General features: G+C 47.0%; 1 protein-coding gene across 1 annotated transcript in view; it reads right to left on the bottom strand.

Moving 5' to 3' along the window:
• ZNF398 (zinc finger protein 398) overlaps nt 1-16773 on the bottom strand; it is a 39613-nt gene extending 22840 nt beyond the window's left edge. Inside the window, exons 1-2 of the mRNA XM_023225474.1 lie at nt 16458-16773; nt 9593-9988 (exon numbers count right to left, since the gene is read on the bottom strand). Coding sequence (XP_023081242.1) covers nt 9593-9988; nt 16458-16481 — 420 coding nt within the window. The 5' untranslated portion in view covers nt 16482-16773. The remainder of the gene's footprint in view (nt 1-9592; nt 9989-16457) is intronic.
• Nucleotides 16774-24776: the final 8003 nt, after the last annotated feature.

Raw genomic sequence — 24776 nt, 5'->3', positions numbered from 1 at the left:
CCTCCCGGGTTTACGCCATTCTCCTGCCTCAGCCTCCCGAGTAGCTGGGACTACAGGCGCCGCCACCTCGCCCGGCTAGTTTTTTGTATTTTTTTAGTAGAGACGGGGTTTCACAGTGTTAGCCAGGATGATCTCGATCTCCTGACCTCGTGATCCGCCCGTCTCGGCCTCCCAAAGTGCTGGCATTACAGGCTTGAGCCACCGCGCCCGGCCTCTTAGGACATTTTCTAACTGAGCACCAGAATTCTCTTTTTCAGCCCCTAAATCTGCTACTTTAGCTTCTGAATATATATATATATAGTAGCGCCTGTAGTCCTATCTACTTGAGAGGCTGAGGCAGGAGAATGGCGTGAACCTGGGAGGCGGAGCTTGCGCTGAGCCGAGATCGTGCCACTGCACTCTAGCCTGGGCGATGAAGCGAGACTCCATCCCCCCCCCCAAAAAATTAGCCAACTGTGGTATTGCACACCCGTAGTCCCAGCCACTTGGGAGACTGAGGCAAGAGGTTCACTTGAGCCTTAAGGCTGCAGTTAGCCAAGATAGCACCACTGCACTCCAGCTTGGGCAAGAGCAAGACCCTGTCTTGAAAAGAATATAAATAAATAAAAATAAAAATAAATCTCTAATTCAAATTTTAGGGTTTTTTTCTAAACTATATGCAAATTCTTCTCTCTAGTGTTTACATTCTGATTGAATAAATTTATGTTTATAGCAAAGCTTGCAGCTCTATACTTTTCCACTTCTTCATCCCAATTGCAAAAACACTGGAGTTTCTAATTCTTGTTGTATTTGGGCTTTTAACAATTCCCTTTTTTTTTTGAGTTAATACCTGAAGCTTCATTTCTTCTAAGTCCTTAGCTTTTCTACTAATTCCTCTCTGTGGAATTCAAGCAGGTTCTTCAAGCAGGTGCTGAAGTTTTTCCTGGTATGTTTGCTTTTCATTTAATAGGTGCTTGAGTACTTTTTGCATCTTTATGTACTCATCCTGCCAGCTTGTATGCTTGTATATTAGGCATTCAGAATCTGGTAACTAGTTGTTTTTGTGTTTTTTTGTTTTGTTTTGTTGTTAAGACAGGGTCTCACTCTGTCACCCAAATTGGGGTGCAGTGATGTGATCACGGCTCAGGAGATCCTCCCATTTCAGCTTCCCAAGTAGCTGGGACAACAGACACAAGCCATTATGGCGACTCAATCTTTAGAAACAATTTTTGTAGGGATGGGTCTGGCTATACTGCCCAGACTGGTATCCTACACCTGGCCTCAAGCAATCCTCTGAGCTCAGCCTCCCAAAGCCCTGGAATTACAGGCTTGAGTCACCACACCTGGCCTAAAAACTAGTTTTTACCTTTCCTCAATTAATATTTTTTGGAAGTCAGGTTGTCAGCCCATTGTCTCTAGTAGGAAAAAAAAAGTTGGGAAAAGATCCTGGTGGCAAGGAGCCAGAGCAAAGAGGAGAAGAGAGAGACAGGGTGAGGAGATAGTGGTGGGACAGGGAGGAGGTAGGGCAAAGAGGAGAAGACACAGTGCCAAAGGGGCACTGGGGAAATCTGAGGAATCCTGGGAAAGTTCCAAGGGTGAAGAGGGCAGCGTTGGAGAAAGCCCCCCTCCTCCTGACAGGCTTCCTTGGGGTGCGGAGCAGACACCATCTCAGCCAGCAGCCGGCCCCCACTCCAGCCCCCTCAGTCTAAAAATCTTTACTATTTACTAAGTGTTTCCTGACTGCAAAAAACTATATGGGGTACTGAAAGGATACAGGAAAAATAAGACACAGACCAATCTCTAGGAGTTCACAATGTTTTCAAGAAGAAAGGTGATAATCTAAAGCTATGAGCTTCAGGAGGGTGGAGGACATTACTTCTAAACAGTTACTCAGAGTTAGATACAAACACAAAGTGTACTTAATTGACACGAGAAATCATTCTGAGTATCTACTACATACAAGGTTTTCCCTAAGCACTGAGATAATTAAAATATGGTTTCTTCCCCGAAGGGGAATATGACTATCTGCAAATGAATGACATGGACAAGACATGGGGCCGGCCTGACTCTAAAAGAGATGTGACTTTGGCTAGTCCTAATGGGAATGGAGAAAACATTCAAGTGAGGGAAACTGAAGAGTGCATTCAGAGGAGGACTGTGAATTCTGCCTCGTTGTGGTTAAGACTGCATGTAGGGAACGACCATATGCAGAAGAGAATCCCACTTCCTAGTATAGACTGGTCTAAAGCTAGGCACTTATCCCTAGGCAAAAACTGGAAAGTTATTCTGTGAAGAAATCAGAGTTTTCTAGGAAAATTAAGGTACTTGGCCAGGTGCAGTGGCTCACGCCTGTAATCCCAGCACTTTGGGAAGCCGAGGCAGGTGGATCACCTGAGGTCAGGAGTTCAAGACCAGCCTGGTCAACATGGTGAAACACTGTCTCTACTGAAAATACAAAAATTAAAAAAGCAAAACAAACCAAAAAAACCCACAATGAGGCCAGGCGCAGGGGCTCACGCTATAATCCCAGCACTTGGGAGGCCACGGCAGGCTAATCACTTGAGGTCAGGAGTTCGAGACCAGCCTGGTCAACATGGTGAAACCCTGTCTCTAATAAAAATACAGGCGTGGTGGCACACACCTGTAATCCCAGGTACTTGGGAGGCTCAGGCACAAGAAATGCTTGAACCTAGGAGGCAGCTGTTACAGTGAGCTGAGATTGTGCCAGTGCACCCCAGCCTGGGTGACAGAGCAAGACTCTGTTGGAAGAAAAAAAAAAAACCCACAATTAGGTATTATCTCACCCCACTTAGAATGGTCAATTATCTAAAAGACAAAGAATAATGAATGCTGGAATATTCACAGAAAGGTGAATTCTGATACACCGTTGTTGGGAATGTAAATTATTACAGCCGTTATGTAAAACAGTATGGAGGTTCAAAAAACTAAAAACAGAATTACCCTAGGTTCCAGCAGTCCCACTGCTGGGTATATATTCAAAGGAAAGGAAATCAGTAACTGATGAGATATTTGCACTTCGATGTTTATAGCAGCACTATTCACAACAGCCAGGCGATGGAATCAGCCTAAGTGCCCATCAATGGATGGACTTGAAAAAGGTGATATATATATACATACACACACACACACACACACACACACACACACACACACACAATGGTATACTGTGAAGCCATAATAAAAAATGAAATCCTGTCATTCGCAGCCACATGGATGAATCTGGAAGACATTGTGTTAAATGAAATAAGCCTGGCACAGAACGTTAAACACCACAGCCAGGAACAGCGGCTCACGCCTGCAGTCCCAGCATTTTGGGAGGCCAAGGTGGGCAGACCGCTTGAGCCCAGAAGTTCAAGACCAGTCGGGGCAAAAGCTGATCTCAGTAGGAGAGAGTAGAATGGTGGTTACTAGAGGCTGGGAAGGGTAGTGGGTGGAGGAGATAGGAAAAGGTCAGTTAACAGACAAAAAAGTACAGCTAGATTAAAGGAGTAAGTTCTAGCATTATATAGTACTGCACAGTTACTATAGTTAACAATAACTTATAGCTAAAAGAGAGGATTTTTTTTTTCTTAGATGCAGTCTCGCTCTGTCGCCCAGGCTAGAGTGTGGTGGCGCAATCTCGGCTCACTGCAAGTTCCGCCTCCCAGGTTCACTCCATTCTCCTGCCTCAGCCTCCCAAGTAGCTGGGACTACAGGTGCCCACCACCACACCCAGCTAATTTTTTGTATTTCTAGTAGAGACCCCCGTGTCAGCCAGGATGGTCTCGATCTCCTGACCTCATGATCCGCCCGCCTTGGCATCCTAAAGTGCTGGGATTACAGGCATGAGCCACCGCGCCCGGTCTAGAAGAGAGGATTTTTTGGTGTTCCAAACACAAAGAAATGATAAATGCTTCAGGTGATGGATATGCTAATTACCCTCATTTTATCATTACAGTTTATACAAATGTATCAAAGTATCACATTGGCTGGGCCTGGTGGCTCATACCTGTAGTCCCAGAACTTTGGGTGGCTGAGGCAGGCGGATCATCTGAGGTCAGGAGTTCGAGACCAGCCTGACCAACATGGTGAAACCCTGTCTCTACTGAAAATACAAAATTAGCTGGGCATGGTGGCACATTCCTCTAATCTAAGTGCTGGGATTACAGGTGTGAGCCACCATGCCCGGCCATGAACACTAAATTTAAATTATCCCAAGAACTTCTGGAGGAGCTCCAGATGCACAAATAAATGTACTATGGAGAAGGTTCTCATGAGAAATGTCTCTAATATCCTTCCCAGGTACTTCCTCATTCATCCTCCACCACACTTCACAGAAAAATCTGAAAGAGTTGTTGATCATCTTTCCATTTTCTCTCTTCCCATTTACTCTTCAAAACCTGCTCCATTCAGTCTTCTATCCCACCAGTCCACACAAGCAATTATTGTAAAAGCCACCAGTGACATCTATATAGACAAATTATACTCACTGTCCTCATCTTTCTAAACCTCCCAGTAACACAGGTAACACAAATGACAACTCTCTACTTGGGATGCTTTTTATTCTCCTTGGCCCTGTGACACCACATACTTTTCTGTTTGTTTTTCCTCTACCTCATCAGCCTTTCCTTCTTTTTTATTTTTATTTTTATTTTTTGGGAGGGACGGACTCTTGCTTTGTCGCCCAGGCTGGAGTGCAATGGCATGATCTCGGCTCACTGCAACCTCTACCTCCTGGGTTCAAGCAATTCTCCTGCCTCAGCCTAGTAGGTGGGACTACAGGCGCCTGTCACCACGCCCGGCTAATTTTTTTGTATTTTTAGTAGACACAGGGTTTCACCATATTGGCTGGGCTGGTCTCGAACTCCTGACCTCATGATCCGCCCACCTCAGCCTCCCAAAGTACTGGGATTACAGGCAAGAGCCATGGTGCTGGCCCAGCCTTTCCTTCTTAATCTCCTCTGCTGGCTCCTCCTACCCCAGGAGCTTGGTCCTGGACTCTTTTCTTTTTTTTTTGAGACGGAGTCTCGCTGGAGTGCAGTGGCACGATCTCGGCTCACTGCCACCTCTGCCTCCCGGGCTCAAGCAATTCTCCTGCCTCAGCCTCCCAAGTAGTTGTGACTACAGGCGAGCGCCACCATGCCCAGCTAATTTTTGTACTTTTAGTAGAGATGGGGTTTCACCATGTTGGCCAAAATGGTTTTGATCTCTTGACCTCATGATCCGCCTGCCTTGGCCTCCCAAAGTGCTGGGATTACAGGCATGAGCCATCACGCCCGGCCGGTCCTGGACTTTCTTAGTCTACTAAATGTCTCTCCTGAAAGTATCACAGGCATTTCAAACCTAACATTGTCAAAGGTGAACTCCTAATTTCCTCCCACCTCCAAGGCCACACTTCCCCAAGTTATTCCTCTCAAGGAAATGCCAACACCATCTACCCAGTTCTTCAAGTCGAAAGCCTGAGTCAGTAAACCTGATGTGGTTAAGAGCATCTGCTCTGGAGCCAACCTACCTAACACACAACTTTGTTATTTATATTAAGTAACTATGTGATCTCAGGCAAGTTGGGTTATTATGAGACTCATATGCCTTAAAATAAGTAGAACACTTAGAATAGTAAATTCTAACTAAAGTACCACACAGTAAATTTATAATTATTGTTCTTTTTTTTTTGAAATGGAGTTTCGCTCTTGATGCCCAGGCTGAAGTTCAGTGGCACAATCTCAGCTCACTGCAACCTCCACCTCCTGGGTTCAAGCAATTCTCCTGCCTCAGCCTCCCAAGTAGCTGGGATTACGGGCATGTGCCACCACGCCCAGCTAATTTTTTTGTATATTTAGTAGAGATTTATCCATGTTGGTCAGGCTGGTCTCAAACTCCTCACCTCAGATGATCCACCTGCCTCGGCCTCCCAAAGTGCTGGGATTATAGGCGTGAGCCACCGCGACTGGTCTAAAATTACTGTTCTTAATGCCTTATTTCCTAATTCCCATCAGTACCCCCTTTTTTTTTTTTTTTTGAGATGGAGTCTCGTACTGTCACCCGGGCTGGAGTACAGTGGCACGATCTCGGCTCACTGCAACCTCTCCCTCCTAAGTTCAAGTGATTCTCCTGCCTCAGCCTCCCAAGTAGCTGGTATTACAGGTGCCCACCACCACGTCCATCTAATTTTTTTTGTATTTTTAGTAGAGACGGGGTTTCACCACGTTGGCCAGGCTGGTCTCAAACTCCTGACCTCGTGATCCGCCCACCTTGGCCTCCCAAAGTGGTGAGATTACAGTCGTGAGCCACTGCACCTGGCCTTCCCATCAATAACTCTTTTTTTTTTTTTTGAGACGGAGTCTTGCTCTGTTGCCCGGGCTGGAGTGCAGTGGCCGGATCTCAGCTCACTGCAAGCTCCGCCTCCCGGGTTTGCGCCATTCTCCTGCCTCAGCCTCCCGAGTAGCTGGGACTACAGGCGCCCACCACCTCGCCCGGCTAGATTTTTGTATTTTTTAGTAGAGACGGGGTTTCACCATGTTAGCCAGGATGGTCTCGATCTCCTGACCTCGGGATCCACCCGTCTCGGCCTCCCAAAGTGCTGGGATTACAGGCTTGAGCCACCGCGCCCAGCCGTCCCATCAATAACTCTTATTGTCAGTTCTACCACCAAACATCCTGCATCTGTCCACTTCTCCCCATCTCTGCAACTGCTACCCTCATCCAAGCCACCTACATCCCTCCCTGCCTTAGTATTTCCTCCCTCCCTTCTTCAGTTCTTGCCTCCATGATTCATTCTCCACAAAGCAGCCAAAGGGATTCTTTCAAAATATAAAACCAAATATAATTCCTCTGCTTCAAACCCTCCAATTTCTCCTCATTACACCTTAGTTAAAAATCCAAATTCCTTTCCTTGGTCTTAAATGCCCTCCACATCAGTGGTTCACAACCCTAGCCATTTATTAGAATCATCTATGGAGGTTTTTAAAAAAATTATTCATGCTTAGGCTCCATCCTGGACCTATTAGGTCAGAATCTGGATGTGACGCTCATCAAAATTTTAAAAGCCTACCAAGTGATTCTTCTTTTTTTTTTTTTGGAGACGGAGTCTCATTCTGTTGCCCAGGCTGGAGTACAGTGGCACAATCTTGGCTCACTGCAACCTCCGTCTCCCGGGTTCAAGCGATTCTCCTGCCTCGGCTTCCCGAGTAGCCGGGATTACAGAAACCTGCCACCACACCTACCTAACTTTTGTATTTTCAGCAGAGACAGGTTTCACCACCTTGGCCAGGCTGGTCTCAATCTCTTGACCTCGTGATCTGCCCACCTCAGCCTCCCAAACTACTGGGATTACAGGCATGAGCCACCACGCCTGGCCCCAGGTGATTCTTTATGTACAGCCAGGGCTGAAAAACACCACCCTAAATGATCTGACCCCTGCCCCTTTCTCCAGTCACGCTCTTGCTCATTCATCCATACCAACTCACTGGCATCTTTCCTTTGCCTCCGGGTTCCAAATCTGTTTGTGCCTTAGGGACTTTGCATAGCTATTCTTTCTGCCTAGAAAGCTCTTTCTCAGATCTTCTCACAGTTGAATCCTTCCTCACCTTTAAGAATCAGCTTAAATATTAGCTCCTTTATGAGAGCTTCTCTGACACCCAATTGAAAATATGAAAACAGATTACCAGATGGCACTTTGTTTTATTTTTATCAAAGCATCTAAATGTGTACGTGGGTTTATATTATTTTTCTTTCCTCAAAAAAACCTAAGCTCCAGAGGAGCTTAAGTGAATTGTTTGCTGCTATGCCCTCAGGATGTAGATAGCAAATAGTAAGCATTCAAAAAATATTTGCTAACTGAGTGCGGTGAAACACGCCTATAGTCTCAGTTGAGGTATGAGGATGGCTTGAGTCCAGGGGTTTGAAGTTGTGGTGAACTATGATCACGTCACTGCACTCCAGACTGGGCAACAGAGCGAGATTCCATCTCAAAAAACAAACAAACAAAAAAACACAAATTTTTGTTGAATGAATGAAACAGTAAATAAATAGGCTTGCATGCAAACCAGCTTCCTCAGTGCTATCTCCTGTAGCTTACTTTTTTTTTTTTTGAGACAGGGTCTTGCTCTGTCACCCAGGCTGGAGTGCAGTAGCATGATTTTTACTCACTGCAACCTCTGCCTCCCAGGTTCAAGCGATTCTCCTGCCTCAGCCTCCTGAGTAGCTGGGATTACAGATGCATGCCACCATGCCAGGCTAATTTTTGTATTTTTAGTAGAGACAGGTTTCACCATGTTGGCCAGGCTGATCTCGAACTCCTGACCTCGTGATCCACCTGCCTTGGCCTCCCAAAGTGCTGGGATTACAGGTGTGAGCCACTGCGTCCAGTCAGTTTTTATTTATTTATTTATTTTTTAATTTTTAGAGACAGGGCCACCCAGACCTCCCGGGTTCAGGCAATTCTCCTGTTTCAGCCTCCTGACTGGGATTACAGGTGCCTGCCACTATGCCCAGACAGATAACTTTTTTTTTTTTTTTTTTTTTGAGATGGAGTCTTGCTCTTGTCACCCAGACTGGAGTGCAATGCCACGATCTAGGCTCACTACAACCTCCACCTCCCAAGTTCAAGCAATTCTCCTGCCTCAGCCTCCCAAGTAGCTAGGATTACAGGCACCCGCCACCATGCCCAGCTACTTTTTTATTTTTAGTAGAGATGGGGTTTCGCCTTATTGGCCATGTTGGCCAGGCCAGTCTTAAACCCCTGACCTCGTGATCTGCCTTCCTCGGCCTCCCAAAGTGCTGGGTTTAAAGGTGTGAGCCACCATCCTGGCCAATTTTTGTATTTTAAGTAGAGACGGGGTTTCACCACGTTGGCCAGGCTGGTCGCAAACTCCTGACCTCAGGAGATCCACCTGCCTCAACCTCCCAAAGTGCTGGTATTACAGGCGTGAGCCATTTCACCAGGCTTTTTTTTTTTTTTTTTTGAGAGTAAGTTTTGCTCTTGTTGCCTAGGCTGGCATGCAATGGCGTGATCTCAGCTCACTGCAACCTCCAACTCCCGGGTTCAAGCTATTCTCCAGCCTCAGCCTCCGGAGTGGCTGGGATTACAGGCGTGCACCACCACACCTGGCTAATTTTTGTATTTTTAGTAGAGACAGGGTTTCCTCACATTGGCCAGGCTGGTCTCGAACTCCTGACCTCAGGTATCTGCCTACCATAGCCTCCCAAAATGCTGGGATGAGCCACCATGCCCAGCCTCAAATTGACTGATTTCAGTGAATATTTATGTAGTCTCCTCCCCAAGAATCTGGCACATAAGTTAACGAAGAAAGAAGCGGTTCATAGGTAATGGGTAGGATAAACCAAAAGAGAAAAACAATCCATCTACCAGATAGCCAACTTTGGTCCGGAAAGAGGTTTCCAATCTGAATCTTGGCACTCTAGATGGGTACTAAATTAAATATAAAATGTTTCCCAAATAGACAAACATAAAACACTTTCATGATTCTTTCAGCCTGAGACATTTGAAGAAACTTTAAAAGGAAATAAAAATATCTAAGTAACTGAATGACCAAGACTACTACCAGTATAAGTTTTAGTGGTACCACTTTACATCTGGAAATGAAGGTATTACCTTTGGGATATCTCCCTTAATACCTGGAGGGAGCCGCAGGATCCAGAAGTTCCTGTTGCGCAGCAGGTTCTCCAGGTTCTCCAGCCGCCTCTGCAGCAGCCCGTACTCCTGCAGCAGGGTTCCCAGCACAGCCCACTTGCCCTCCAACTGGTTCCCAAGCTCGGTAACTGTCTTTTCACAGCTGGCTAGTTTCTTCTCTGCTGTCCCTGTCCGACCTTCTAGGTGTAGGAGTCGCCGGCTGTGGACCTCCACCTTCCTCTCTATAGCCTGCACGGCGGCCACCACTGTCCACAGAGAGATAGCTGCTGTCTGCAGGTGTGCCTCATTTGCTGCTGGGGGTGTAGGAAGAGGAAGGGGCTGCAGGGATGTAAGGCACTCGGAGTCCCATTCAGATGTCTGCATGCAGTGGAAAGATGGAACAAGACATTGAGCGTTAGAAGGAACCCTAACTTCAAACTAAAATCAGATATGGACTGCTTAACTGTCCAGCAGAGATTAATTTGAATATAATTTTAGTACTGTCTCATCTTTCTGAAGCTCACTGGCAACAACAGCCAAGAGACCTGATGTGGTGGTTCTGGGACAGATTGGGTAAAACAGTGAATTAATGAAATTGGCTCTTGAACTAGTCTGGTATATTTCCTCCAATATAAGGCCCAGCAGCTTAGGTTGCTGCAGCATCCTCTGTCTCTGGAAAAGGCAAATGTGTACAGGGATCTTTTCCAGGCCTCACTGAACCTAGTGCCCTCTGATAAATCCATTATAGACTTATGCTCTAGACCTGTCAATCACCCTGTTTACAAACTACAACCACACCATTCAGTAATGGCTGAATAAGCTAAGAATCTTGAATCTGAAGAAAACATGAGGGCTGTTTTCAAATAATGAGGGTTACAAAACAGAAGGCAGAATAGACTTATTTCATCTTACACTATGTTACTCCAGAGGGCAGAACTAAAACCAACATAACGAAACTTTCAGACAGGCAAACTTTGGCCTACAATCAATATTTTTTTTGTTTCTTTTTATAGACAAGGTCTTGGGGTCTCATTATGTTGCCCAGGCTGGCTCACTCAAGCAACCCTCCTGTCTCAACCTCCCAAGTAGCTGGGGCTACAGGTGTGTGCCTTTGTGACCCACTAATAAATAATTATTGAACTATTCAAAAAAATAAATTCTGGCTGGCATGGTGGCTCATGCCTGTAATCCCAGCACTTTGGGAGGCCGAGGTGGGCAGATCACCTGAGTTTGGGAGTGCGAGACCAGCCTGGCCAACATGGTGAAACCCCATCTCTACTAAAAATACAAAAATTTGCCAGGTGATGGTGCACGTCTGTAACACCAGCTACTCGGGGGGCTGAGGTAGGAGAATCACTTGAACCTGAGAACTGGAGGTTGCAGTGAGCCAAGATTATGCCACTGCACTACAGCATGGGCAACAGAGGGAGACTCTGTCTCTCAAAAAAAAAAAAAAAAAGAGGCCAGGCGTGGTGGGTGGCTGACACCTGTAATCCCAGTACTTTGAGAGGCCGATCACCTAAGGTCGGGAGTTCGAGACCCACCTGACCAACATAGAGAAATCCTGTCTCTACTAAAAATACAAAATTAGCCAGCCATGTTGGCGCATGCCTGTAATCCTAGCCACGCGGGAGGCTGAGGCAGGAGAATCGCTTGAACCCAGGAGGCAGAGGTTTCGGTGAGCTGAGATCGCACCACTGCATTCCAGCCTGGGCAACAACAGCAAAACTCAAAAAAAAAAAAAACAAAAAAAACAAAAAAGAAAGAAATCTAGGCCAGGCGCAGTGGCTCATGCCTGTAATCCCAGCACTTTGGGAGGCCGAGGCAGGTGGATCACAAGGTCAGGAGGTCGAGACCATCCTGGCTAATATGGTGAAACCCTGTCTCTACTAAAACTACAAAAAATTAGCCAGGCATGGTGGCAGGCGCCTGAAGTCCGAGCTACTTGGGAGGCTGAGGCAGCTGAATGGCGTGAACCCAGGAGGTGGAGCTTGCAGTGAGTGACATCGCACCAGTCTGGGCGACAGAGCGAGACTCCGTCTCAAAAAAAAGTCTTTAAGGGAAATCACATTATTTATTTATTTATTTATTACTTATTTATTTACTTCTTGAGACAGAGTCTCACACTGTCACCCAGGCTGGAGTGCAGTGGTGCCATCTCAGCTCACTGCAACCTCTGCTGCCCGGGTTCAAGGGATTCTCCTGCCTCAGCCTCCCTAGTAGCTGGAACTACAGGAGGGTGCCACCAGGCCCAGCTAATTTTTTGTATTTTCAGCAGAGACGGGGTTTCACTGTGTTCACCAGGATGGTCTTGATCTCCTGACCCCGTGACCCACCCTCCTAGGCCTCCCAAAGTGCTGGGATTATGGGCGTGAGCCACCACATCTGGCCACGTTATTTTATATGATTTTAAAGTCTAAGATGGATAGTTTAAATGTTATCCACTTACCGCTTGAACCCAGGAGGTGGAGGTTACAGTTAGCCAAGACTGTGCCACTGTACTCCAGCCTACACAACAGAATTAGACTCAGTCTCAAAAATAAAAAAAAAATTTTTTGTTGAATGAGTGAATAAATAAATAGGCTAGCATGCAAACCAGCCACCTCAGAGTGTCTTCTATAGCTCAATTTTATTTTATTATATTTTATTTTTAGAGACAGGGTCACCCAGGCTGGAGTACAGTGGCATGACCATAGCTCATTGTATCCTATAACTCCTGGGTTATTGATCTTTCCAAGAAAATAAAAGGCTGCTCCGAAATAATTTACTTTGAAACAAAGAGTAGTATAAAAGGAAAAAATTTCCACAACGAATAAGTTGGACTAGGATGACGTATACAAAGCCTTCTAACTCTATGAACCTGATAAGCCACTCTCTTCATCTTTCCAGCCATCTTTCCAGCTTGCCCATTACCTTATTCTCATTTCACCTAGTTCTTTGACCTTTCCATTTGCTCCTGGTTTATCTGCCCATTCCTGGCTTTGTTTTTTTCTCCAGTTGATCATGTCAGTCACTTCCAAACCCCCTTCTCTCATGTCTTTCTGCCTCACCTGCTCAGGTAACCTCCAGCCTTGAATCAGTCCAATCATTCTTTCTCCCATTCCTGTAAGCAGATTAGTAAGCACGCCTAGAGGAAACCACCAGGTAAAGTGCTGTCACCACACACCAATGGTTTCTAAGCTTAGTGGGGACCTCAACATTGACTCGTGCCCTCCATGCTGCTTGTCCCATTCCATAAAGTGGCTACTATAAAGCCTCAGCACAGTCCTTCAGCTTTTAGTTCAGTTGTTCTCAAACTAACATAAGTAAGAATCAGCTGGAGGGGCTGGCTGGGCGTGGTGGCTCACGCCTGTAATCCCAGCACTTTGGGAGGCCGAGGCAGGCGGATCACCTGAGGTCAGGAGTTTGAGATGAGCCTGACCAGCATGGTGAAACCCCATCTCTACTTAAAAACACAAAGATTAGCTGGGTGTGGTGGCAAGCGATGTAATTCCAGCTACTCGGGAGGCTGAGCTAGAGAATCACTTGAACCTGGGAGGCGGAAGTTGCAGTAGGCTGAGATTGTGCCACTGTACTCCAGCCTGGGACAGAGTGAGACAGTGTGGGCGGGGTTGGGGGGCCTGGGGAGAATCACCTGGAGATCTTGTCAAAGCACAGATTTTGATTCAGTAGGTCTGTGAGGAAAACTGAGATTCTGTTGGGTTTTGTTTTCGGTTTTTTGGGGTGGGGTCTCACTGTCACCCAGGCTGGAGTGCAGTGGTACAATCTCGGCTCACTGCAACCTCCATCTCATGGGCTCAAGCGATTCTCCCACCTCAACCTCCTGTGTAGCTGGAACCACAGGCACACACCACCATGCCCTGCTAATTTTTGTATTTTTGGTAGAGACAGGGTTACCATGTGGCCTAGGCTGGTCTCAAACTCCTCAGCTCAAGTGATCCGCCTGCCTCAGCCTCCCAAAGTGCTGGAATTACAGGCGTGAGCCATGGTACACGGCCTGAGATTCTGTATTTTTAACAAACTCCCAGGTAATGCTGACACTGAGTAGTAAGACTTGTCTGCTGCAGTCCCCTACTCTCAGAAGATGACATGTCCTCTTACTTTGAGACAAAAATTAATCAGACCTAAATTCATTCAACTCTCTTAATACTCCTCGCTTCAAACTTATCAGTAACTGAATCTAAGTTTTCTTCTTTACTTAGTAAAGAAGTTGCATCCTATTTAAATCTTAACTCTCCACATTTGCTTCACTTATGCCAATCCCTTCCACTTTTTTGGGTAGGTTGTTCCTTTCTTAGTGTCAATTTGTCTCCTGATTCTTCTCCATAAGGTAGACTGGCACTGTTCAATACAGTAGCCACTACCCACATGTGGCCACTGAGCACCTGAAATGTGGTTAGTTAAATTGAGATGTGCTATGAGTATAAAATACACGAGATTGGCCGGGCGCGGTGGCTCAAGCCTGTAATCCCAGCACTTTGGGAGGCCGAGATGGGCGGAACACGAGGTCAGGAGATCGAGACCATCCTGGCTAACACAGTGAAACCCCGTCTCTACTAAAAAATGCAAAAAACTAGCCGGGCGAGGTGGCGGGCGCCTGTAGTCCCAGCTACTCGTGAGGCTGAGGCAGGAGAATGGCGCAAACCCGGGAGGCGGAGCTTGCAGTGAGCTGAGATCCGGCCAATGAACTCCAGCCTGAGTGACAGAGCGAGACTCCGTCTCAAAAAAAAAAAAAAAAAAAATACACGAGATTTTGAAGACTTAGTATGAAAAAAATATTTGTTTGTTTGCTTGAGACAGGGTTTCGCTTTGTTGCCAGGTTGGAGGGCAGTGGCAGGATCACAGCTCACTGCAGCCTCCACCTCCCTGGCTCAAACACCTCCCACCTAAGCCTCCTGAGTAGCTGGGAGTACAGGTGCATGCCACCACGCCTGGCTAATTAAAAAAAAAAAAAAAAAAAAAAAAAAAAAAAAACTTTGTTTGTTTTATAGAGATGGGGTCTCCCTGTGTTGCCCAGGCTGGTCTTCAACTCCTGGGCTGAAGCCATCTTCCCACAACAGCCTCCTAAAGTGCTGGGGATAACAGGCTTGAGCCACCACACCAGGCCATTAATGTTTTAAATTGATTACATGAGGCCGGGCGCGGTGGCTCACGCCTGTAATCACAGTACTTTGGGAGGCCAAGGCGGGCGGATCACAAGGTCAGGCGATTGAGACCATCCCGGCAAACACGGTGAAACCCGGTCTCTACTAAAAATACAAAAGGAGCCGGGCATGGTGGCACACACCTGTAGTTCCAGCTACTCGGGAGGCTAAGGCAGGAGAATCGCCTGAACTGGAAAGGCAGAGGTTGCAGTGAGCTGAGATGGCGCCACTGCACTCCAGCCTGGGCGACAGAGTGAGACTCCACCTCAAAAAAATAAAAAAGTAAATTGATTACATGTTGAAATAATATTTTGCATATATTGAGTTAAATAAATATGTCATTAAAATTAATTTCATCTATTTATCCTTATTTTTTAACTTCCCAAAAAAATTTTTTTATTTTAGAAACACGGTGTGGACTGCCTCGAACCGCTGGCCTCAAGTGATTCTTCCGCCTCAGCCCCCAGCCTAGCTGGGACTACAGGCGCACACAACACAGCGCCTGGCTTTTTGCTTTTAAATGTGACACCTAGAGAATTTAAGCAGGGGTGTCCATCTTTTGGCTTCCCTGGGCCACATTGGAAGAACTGTCTTGGGTCACACATAAAATACTGATGATGATAGCTGATGAGCTTTAAAAAAAAAAAAAGAAAGAAAAAGGTCCGTGCATAAATCTCATAATGTTCTAAGAAAGTTTACGAATTTGTGTTGGGCCGCATTTAAAGTAGTCCCAGTCCGCACGCGGCCTGGGGACTGCGGGTTGGACAAGTTTGATGTAGAGTTTTGCATGCGGCTTCCCTTATATTTCTATTAGCCAGGGCTGGCACAGACACAGGATCATCTCTACCATCCCACAGGTCCAAGAGTGGAGGTAGCACTTCCCTCTGCTCTATCCCCACCCATCGCTGCTCTTCCTCCTTTTCCCAGTCACCCCTCAAGTGCCAGTGTGGCTCCTGACCCAGTACAATGGCTATCCTAGAGGTGACCAAAGGCCTCTTGGGTGGCAAATGCGATCAGTGCTTTCCCCGCGGCCTGACCGTCCCCTTCTCATTCTACGGGGCTGCGTGCAGGCGCGGCCCGGTCGCCTCGGTCGCCCTGGCAACTGGCCGCTGCCGGCCCCCGCAGGCCTTGGCAAACACCCGCGAATGAACCGCCACGCACGCAAGGCCGGCCACTCCAGCCTCCGGGTCCGCACCATTCATTCGGCAGATATTTCGGGAGGGCCTCCCCCGTGTCCCGTGTCCGGTGCCGGGCGCTACGCAGCGCGGCGGGAAGGCGCCTCAGCACACTAAATGCCGCCCGCGCCACCGCTCAGATTGCCGGTGACGACCGCTCCCGTGGCCGCGAGAATGGCTGACGGCTCCCCAGCCCAACTCCGCTGCCAGCGTCTGGCGGGTAGGAGTGGGGCTGACACGCAGCGGGCAACCCCTTGGCTTCAACCCAACTGCAGGGCCCCGGGTCTCACAGCTGCCTGCGAGTCCCCCTCAGACCCGCGCCCCAGCCTGGTGTCCCTGCGTGGGCGGTTTCACACCCACCCGCTAAGTCCCCTCACGCGAGGCTGCAGCCGCCAAGCCCCGGCGACGGGCGACGTGGCCCGTGGGACCCGAGAACGGCGCCTGTGCCTGCCAGCTCCCTGCCCGCCCGCCTTCCTCCCTCGGGGTCTGGGTCTCGGGGGCTCACAACACGCGCGCGGCCTCACTTACCGGGGCCGGGGCCGCCTCAGCCATGGCCCTGCGATGTTTGGCCCGGGCCTCGGAAGTCTCCGCCGCCGCCACTGCCGCTGCGCTCGGCCCCACGCAGGCCCGGCCGCCGGGTCCTCTCCACAGGCGGCGCCGACCCGGCCCTGCCTTCCCCGCACGGACGGGACTCACGCGGCCGTCGGGGCTCGGGACGCGCAGGAACGCGGCGCAGACGCGGGGCGGCAGGCCGCGGGTCAAGCTGCGGTAGCAAGGCAGGCTCCGCCGCACTCCTCCGGCAGCGGCCCCTCAGCTGGCGCTTTGTGGACAGCGAGTGCACCAGGAACCGCGCGGGCCTAGACGAGCCGCAGGCTCGCGCTGCCCTCCAGCCGCGGCCAGCGCGCCCCCTGCCGGCCCCCGTGGCCAGCGCCGCCTCCACCCCTCCTCCTCGGGCTCGTGGGCTTCGGTGTGGGGAGGATTGTTATTTGGGGCCCACGAGTGTTCCGCTTTCTCATATTCCCACGAGAAGGTTCAGCTGACTGCAGTTTAGGACCCAGCCGCAAAGCCGGGTTCATTCTGGGGAGTGATTTTCTTCACCGAGGCTCGATACGCAGGCGCCGTGTGCAGAAAACGGCTTCTGCTGAAGTGCAGCCGTATTTAAAACAGCGGAAATGTGCAGGATGAGAGTAAGGGGGACAGGGCTGAAGGGAGCCTGTGGGTGGAATGAGTGACGGGGAGGCACAATTTTGGGATGAAGAAGATATAGATCATTTGCGGAAATTACAAACGTGGTTGCCAAGGTGAGGCTGTTCACGTCCCATGCGGTCCGTGCTGGGATCAAATAATATTCTAAGGTCTCTTTCACATCTCGGATTATTGACTCTCCGGGGCCTGGTCTGGAAATGGGATTCTTAATTTTTGTTTATGTATTTATTTAGAGAAGGAGTCTCACTCTGTCGCCCAGGCTGGAGTGCAGTGGCGGGATCTCGGCTCACTGCAACTGCCTTCCGGGTTCAAGCGATTCTCCTGCCTTTGCCTCCCAAGTAGCTGGGATTACAGGCATGTACCACCATGCCTAGCTAATGTTTTTTTGTTTTGTTTTGTTTTGTTTTGTTTTGTTTTTTTGGATTTTTAGTGGAGACGGGGTTTCACCATGTTGGCCAGGCTGGTCTGGAGCTCCTGATGTCAAATGATCCACCCGCCTTGGCCTCCCAAAGTGCTGGGATTACAAGCGTGAACCATCGCGCCTGGCCTTATTTATTGATTGATTTATTTAGAGACAGTCTCCCTCTGCCCTCCAGGCTGGAGTGCATGTGGCACAAACAAGGCTCACTGCAGCCTTAAACTCCTGGGCTCAAACGATCCTTCCCTTCACCCTTCCAGAGCAGCTTGGACTACAGGCGCAGCTACCAAGCCCGGTTAATGTTTAATTTATTTTTATTTATTTATTTATTTTTCTGTAGAGACAGGGTCTCGCTATGTTGCCCAAGCTGGAGAAAGTGGAATTCCTGAGAGCAGCAGAGATCGAGCTTAGGGTTACGGTTTGCTGCGTCTGAGCTAAAGGATCTGCGAGAATAGGCCGGACGCGGTGGCTCACGCCTGTAATTCCAGCACTTTGGGAAGCCGAGGCGGGCAGATCACTCTTGAGTTCCAGACCAGCCTGGCCAACATGGTGAAACCCCGTCTCCACTAAAAAAATACAAAAATTAGCCGGGCGGGAGGCTGAGGCAAGAGAATCGCTGGAACCCAGGAGGCGGAGGTTGCAGTGAGCAGAGATCGCAGTGCTGCACTCCAGCCTAGGTGACAGAGCTAGACTCTATCTCAAAAAAAAAAAAAAAAAGGACCTGCGACAGCAAAGTGTTACCTGGGGAGGTTGTGTTTTAAGTCAACAGAGTGTGTGTAACTGCAGTAGGTTCCTTGCCCAATGCACATAGCAAGTCCACATGCTGAGACACCAGGTTGCAGCAGAGAAAGAGGTCTAATCATAGGGCCACCTAAGGAGGAGACAGGAAGAAGCCTCACATCCATCTCCCCTAGGAATTTGGGGTTGGGGTTTGTAAAGGTAATGGAGCTAACTGATTGGTGGGAGAGTGCTGGGTGAAATCATGTACAAGGAGATGAGGAAACTACATTCTCATGCTCTTCCCATTCCTCTGTGGGGGGTCTTCAAACTGGTTGAAATCAACTGTTTCACTGGAATTCGTGGTCTGAAAACATCTTAAGCGATCCTTAAACAAAAGCCTTATGATTCTAATGTCAGAGATCCTGTCTACAGAAACAACAGGGATGCAAATCAATGCTTAGTCTGGAGTCTGAAATCCTATCTATAGGAACAATAGACATGCAAATACCAGTATCTAGTGCCTTGTGACTGTTAGCAACAAGGAAGTAGGCCAAAGTGCAGCCACATTAATGCTTAATTATAACTCTATTTCTGTCCAGAACCTGCATGCAGTTTTTGTCAGCCCTGTAGGGGTGGTTTCATGTGTGTCTTGATAGGATAAGCACAGACCCTGGTTTTCCAGTAAGTCTTCATTTCAAACATGTATGAATCAGACCCTGCCAAACCTGTATTTCAACACATCAATGCCCATAACAGTATAACTATCTGTAAATCACAAAAGTATGATAACTATCCTGTTGGGGCAACTACTCTTGAGCAGACTAAGTTACTTTTAGCCTGGGGCTACATATGCAGTCTGTAATTTGGGATTTACCTGAATATACATATTGGTCAGATGGTGACTGTTTAATAATGAAAATTACCATTCTCTGAATCACAATATGACCAGGTTACAAAAACATAATAATCTGAATTTTCTTGGAAGGAAAATTCTGTTGTATAATGTTATTATTTAAAATGTAGTAGCCGAGATGCCAGGCGCGGCGGCTCACGCCTATAATCCCAGCACTTTGGGAGGCCAAGGTGGGTGGGTCGCCTAAGGTCAGGAGTTTGAGACCAGCCTGACCAACATGGTGAAACCCCGTCTCTACTAAAAATAGAAAAACTAGCTGGACGTGATGGCAGGTGCCTGTAATCCTAGCTACTCAGGAGGCTGAGGCAGGAGAATCACTTGAACCCAGGACGAAGAGGTTGCAGTGAGCCGAGACTGTACCATTGCACTCCAGCCTGGGCAACAAGAATGAAACTCCATCTCAAAAAAAAAAAAAAAAAAGTAATAGCCGAGCACAGTGGGAGGCCGAGGCAGGTAGATTGTTGGAGCGCAAGGATTCGAGACCAGTCAGGGCAACCTGGTGGGACCCTGTCTCTACAAAAAATACAAAAATTAGCCAGGAATGGTAATGCACACCTATCGACCCAGTTACTTGCAAGGCTGAGGTAGGATCACTTGAGCCAGGGAGGTTGAAGCTGCAGTGAGCTGTAAACACACCCGTGCACTCCAGCCTGGGTGACCGACTGACATCCCATCTCCAAAAAAAAAAGTAGTGAAGTTTTCAAGTTTGATGTTATAAGGCAAGAACAACAATTTCTGTCAGATGCTCCTATGGCCATTTCACAGGGACATTTGTATTACTAAATAAGACACCTTCAACTGAGCTCCATGGAAAGCAAGGCTACCTCTCTGCTTTAATATGGTAATATTACCACCAATTTATTAAATGTTCCTTCCTTGAATAGGAATTTACTAAGACAAGAAATTCTTCCTGTTTAATTCTTGGCCTTAAAAATTCTTTGGAGGGTACTGGCATTTCATTAAGCAATTTCACTGACTGAAGCTTTTTGTGTACTGTTTAAAGAAGATGCACAGTATTTTCAGAAGCAGATTTAAGGTTGTTGTACTAACTTATTTTTAATTTATATTATTTTTGTCTGCTCTTGCTGCTATACATAATCACTAGAGAAAAACTTGTCCTAGGCTGGGCGCGGTGGCTCACGCCTGTAATCCCAGCACTCTGGGAGGCCGAAGCGGGCGGATCACGAGGTCAGGACGAGACCATCCTGGCTAACACAGTGAAACCCCGTCTCTACTAAAAAATACAAAAAATTAGCTGGGCGTGGTGGCGGGCGCCTGTAGTCCCAGCTAATCGGGAGGCTGAGGCAGGAGAATGGCGTGAACCCAGGAGGCGGAGGTTGCAGTGAGCCAAGATTGCACCACTGCACTCTAGCCTGGGCGACAGAGCGAGACTCTGCCTCAAAAAAAAAAAAAAAAAAAATTGTCCTAAAAGTTTGGATCTAGAAATGTGACTATGAAACAACTTAAGTGGCTTTTTTAGGGGTTGTTTGTTTCTTTGTTTCTTGAGATGGAGTTTCACTCTTGTTGCCCGGACTGGAGTGCAGTGGTGCAATCTCTGCTCACTGGAACCTCCGCCTCCCAGGTTCAAGTGATTCTCCTGCCTCAGCCTCCCAAGTAGCTGGGATTACAGGCATGCGCCACCATGGAGGCTAATTTTGTATTTTAAGTAGAGACGAGGTATCACCATGTTGGCCAGGCTGGTCTTGAACTACTGACCTTAGGTGATCTGCCCACCTCGGCCTCCCAGAGTGCTGGGATTACAGGCATGAGCCACCATACCCAGCCTTAATTGGTTTGTTTTGTTTTGGGGTTGGTTTTTTTTTTTTTTTTTTGAGACAGAGTCTGTCTCTGTCACCCACGCTAGAATGCAATAGCATGATCTCTTCTCACTGCAACCTCCGCCTACCGGGTTCAAGCGAGTCTCCTGCCTCAGCCTCCCAAGTAGCTGGGACCACAGATGTGCGCCACCATGCCCAAATAAGTTTTGTATTTTTAGTAGAGACAGGGTTTCTCCATGTTGGTCAGGCTGGTCTCCAACTCCTGATGTCAGGTGATCTGCCCACTTCGGCCTTCCAAAGTGCTGGAATTACAGGCATGAGCCACGACGCCCTGCCAATTGGTTTTTGAGTTAACAAAATAATCACAGTTTCCACCTGCTTCTTGACTTTCCCTGTATATGCACACCAATTTCAGCATCTTCCCTTGCATAGAATCAAGGACAGATTTTTTTCAGCATATATCATGTAAAAAGTACCCTCATGGCACATCAATTTATTCAGCAAGTTCCAACAAACTCTTTTGTCTGCAAGCAACCATTGGTTATTGGTCAATCTTGCTACATTGGTAATATTCTCTGAAAATTACAAAATTAAAGCCTTTATCCGATCAGCTTTAGAAAGACATAATAACTGCTCCAGCTTGCTTAAGTATCTTGTAAAACAAGACAATTTCAAAATCTACAATGTTTCTGCTTGCTGCCAGTAATTTTCTTTTCTTTTCTTTTTTGAGATGGAGTCTCACTCTGGCCACCGCACCTGGCCAGTAATTTTGTATTACATCATTAATACATTAAGGTAGAGGTGGGAGAATCACTGAGCCTGGGAGGCTGAGTCTGCAGGGAGCCGAGCTCATGCCACTACACTAATCAATCAATCAATAAAATAACATACATTAAGCTATACCTATTTTGTGAATATAAAACTGAAGATGGGAACAAACTATAGTATGCTTGTGCTCATAGTCTTTACTGTATTTTTCCATGGGAAATTAGACTTTCATGCATTTCTGTTTACTGAGTTTACATTCCATAAATTTTTCTCAAAGTCAGATTCACTGAGACCTAGGAATTTTTCATAAAGTAGGGAAAATGGAAAGAGTTGAATAATTGGTTGCTGTGTGGTCAAACATAAAAAATTGAGCTTGATTCTTCATATCCAAATATATACCAGGTATATACAGTATCTGGTATATATACAGTTATATACTGTATATATCTGGTATATAAGACATTTTTAATATTATTGCAGCATATGTAATATTTCATGAACCTTTTTGTGCACAGCAGAAAATGAATCAGGAAAAATATTTTAGGAATGTTTCCTAAAATAATATTTAGAATTAAGATATTGGGGAAATCGCAACTGAAAATGGTTACCAGTCTATAGCAGTTATCTCTACAAGCTTTAAAATCATTAGTCCAGGCACAGTGACTCACCTCTGTAATCTCAACACTTTGGGAGGTCGAGGTGGGAGGACTGCTTGAACCCAGGAGTTGGGGGCTGTATTGAGCCATGACTGCACCACTGCATTCCAGCCTGAGTGACAAAGCGAGACCCAGTCTCAAACAAAAACAGTCTTCATGGATGCCAACCTATGATAACCTGTCTTACTAAAAGCATGCTTATAAAGTCTGTGGATTAGGGCCAGGCGCTGTGGCTGACGCCTGTAATCTCAGCACTTTGGGAGGCCGAGGCAGGCGGATCACTTGAGGTCAGGAGTTCAAGACCAGCCTGGCCAACATGATGAAACCCAATCTCTACAAAAATACAAAAATTAGCTGGGCATGATGGCGATGCCTGTAATCCCAGCTACTCGGGAGGCTGAGGTGGAAGAATCGCTTGACCCCAAGAGGCGGGGGTTGCAGTGAGCCAAGATCGTGCCATTGCACTCCAGCCTGGGCCACAAGAGCGAAACTCCATCTCAAAAAAAAAAAAGTCTGTGTATTAGAGAGAACAATTGTATTTGGAGTGCCCCATTTTAATCTAAACTTTCTCCTTTTCTTCATACGCTCTTCAAAAAAAATGTTTAATCATATCTCAAAGATGATTCATCATATATGTGTTGTACGTGAGATTCTCCCTCCCTGTGAAATTTTGAGGTGACCAAGTTGACACTGTGCTTTTTTCTCCCTAATGTGTGAAAAATTACCAAATAGGATTTTTTTTTTTTTTTTTTTTGAGACAGGTTCTCCCTGTGTCACCTAGGCTGGAGTGCAGTGGCGCAAGCGTGACTCACTGCAGCCTTGACCTCCTTGGCTCAAGCAATTCTCCCATCTCAGCCTCCCAAGTAGCTGAGACTAGAGACCCACCCTGCTACACCTGGCTAACTTTTAAATTTTTAGTAGAGAGGAGGTCTTGCTATGTTGCCCAAGCTGGTCTCCAACTCTTGGGCTCAAGGAATGCTCCTGCCTTGACTTCCCAAAGTGCTGGGATTCCTGGTGTGAGCTACCATGCACAGCCAGGGATTTTTTTTCTTTCTTTTTTTTTTTTTTTGAGGGGAGGGAGTGGAACAAAACTGTTAAACATTTGTTTCTAAAAAGTGTTTTATGGGCCTGACTTGGTGGCTTACGCCTGTAATCCCAACACTTTGGGAGGCCAACTCGGGTGGATCACCTGAGGTCAGGAGTTCCAGACCAGCCTGGTCAACACAGCAAAACCCCGTGTCTACTAAAAATACAAAAATTAGCCAGACATAGTGGCGTGTGACTGTAATCCCAGCTACTGGGGGGCTGAGGCAGGAGGATCACTTGAACCTAGAAGGCAGATATTACACTGAGCTGAGACCACGCCACTGCACACCAGTCTGGGGAACAGAGCAAGACTCTGTCTCAAAAAAAAAAAAAAAAAGTATTTTATGTACTGTTATGAATGCAACTGTGCAAAATAATTCCATAGTAACTAGAATTATTATATCTAATGTTCATTCTCTTTCCCTATGGTACAATTGTATTTTTATAAACATCTGTAGGCTCAAAAAGAACATAATGTTCTTTCTAAAGTTATCTAGATAACACACTCAATATCATACTGTCAATGTAACTATTTGATTTTGTTTTGTTTTTTTTTTTTTTTTTTGAGGCGGAGTCTTGCTCTGTCGCCCGGACTGGAGTGCAGTGGCCGGATCTCAGCTCACCGCAAGCTCCGCCTCCCGGGTTTACGCCATTCTCCTGCCTCAGCCTCCCGAGTAGCTGAGACTACAGGCGCCCGCCACCTCGCCCAGCTAGTTTTTGTATTTTTAGTAGAGACGGGGTTTCACCGTGTTAGCCAGGATGGTCTCGATCTCCTGACCTCGTGATCCGCCCGTCTCGGCCTCCCAAAGTGCTGGGATTACAGGCTTGAGCCACCGCGCCCGGCCAATGTAACTATTTGAAAGTTCCTGTTTATTACATAAAATTACATTTTTCATAATCCTCAATAATTATTATAGTATTTTACTTTTGTAGTATTAAATATATATTCATATATAATTAAACTGCCAGGATTTGAACATTAAAGCACATCATCAGATTTTTATTATTTTTAAATTTTTATTTATTTATTTATTTTGAGACAGAGTCTCTCTCTGTCGCCAGGCTGGAGTACAGTGGTGTGATCTCGCTCACTGCAACCTCCGCCTTCCGGGTTCAAGTGATTCTCCTGCCACAGCCTCCCAAGTAGCTAGGACTACAGGCATGTGCCACCACGCCCAGCTAATTTTTGTATTTTTAGTAGAGACGGGGTTTCACCATGTTGGCCAGGATGGTTTCAAACTCCTGACCTCATGATCTGCCCGCCTTAGCCTCCCAAAGTGCTGGGATTACAGGTGTGAGCCA

This window comes from Piliocolobus tephrosceles, chromosome 8 (assembly GCF_002776525.5).
Source record: "Piliocolobus tephrosceles isolate RC106 chromosome 8, ASM277652v3, whole genome shotgun sequence".
Lineage (NCBI taxonomy): Eukaryota > Metazoa > Chordata > Mammalia > Primates > Cercopithecidae > Piliocolobus > Piliocolobus tephrosceles.
The sequence above is the reverse complement of the archived record's forward strand: the minus strand, read 5'-3'. Positions and strand labels throughout refer to the sequence as shown.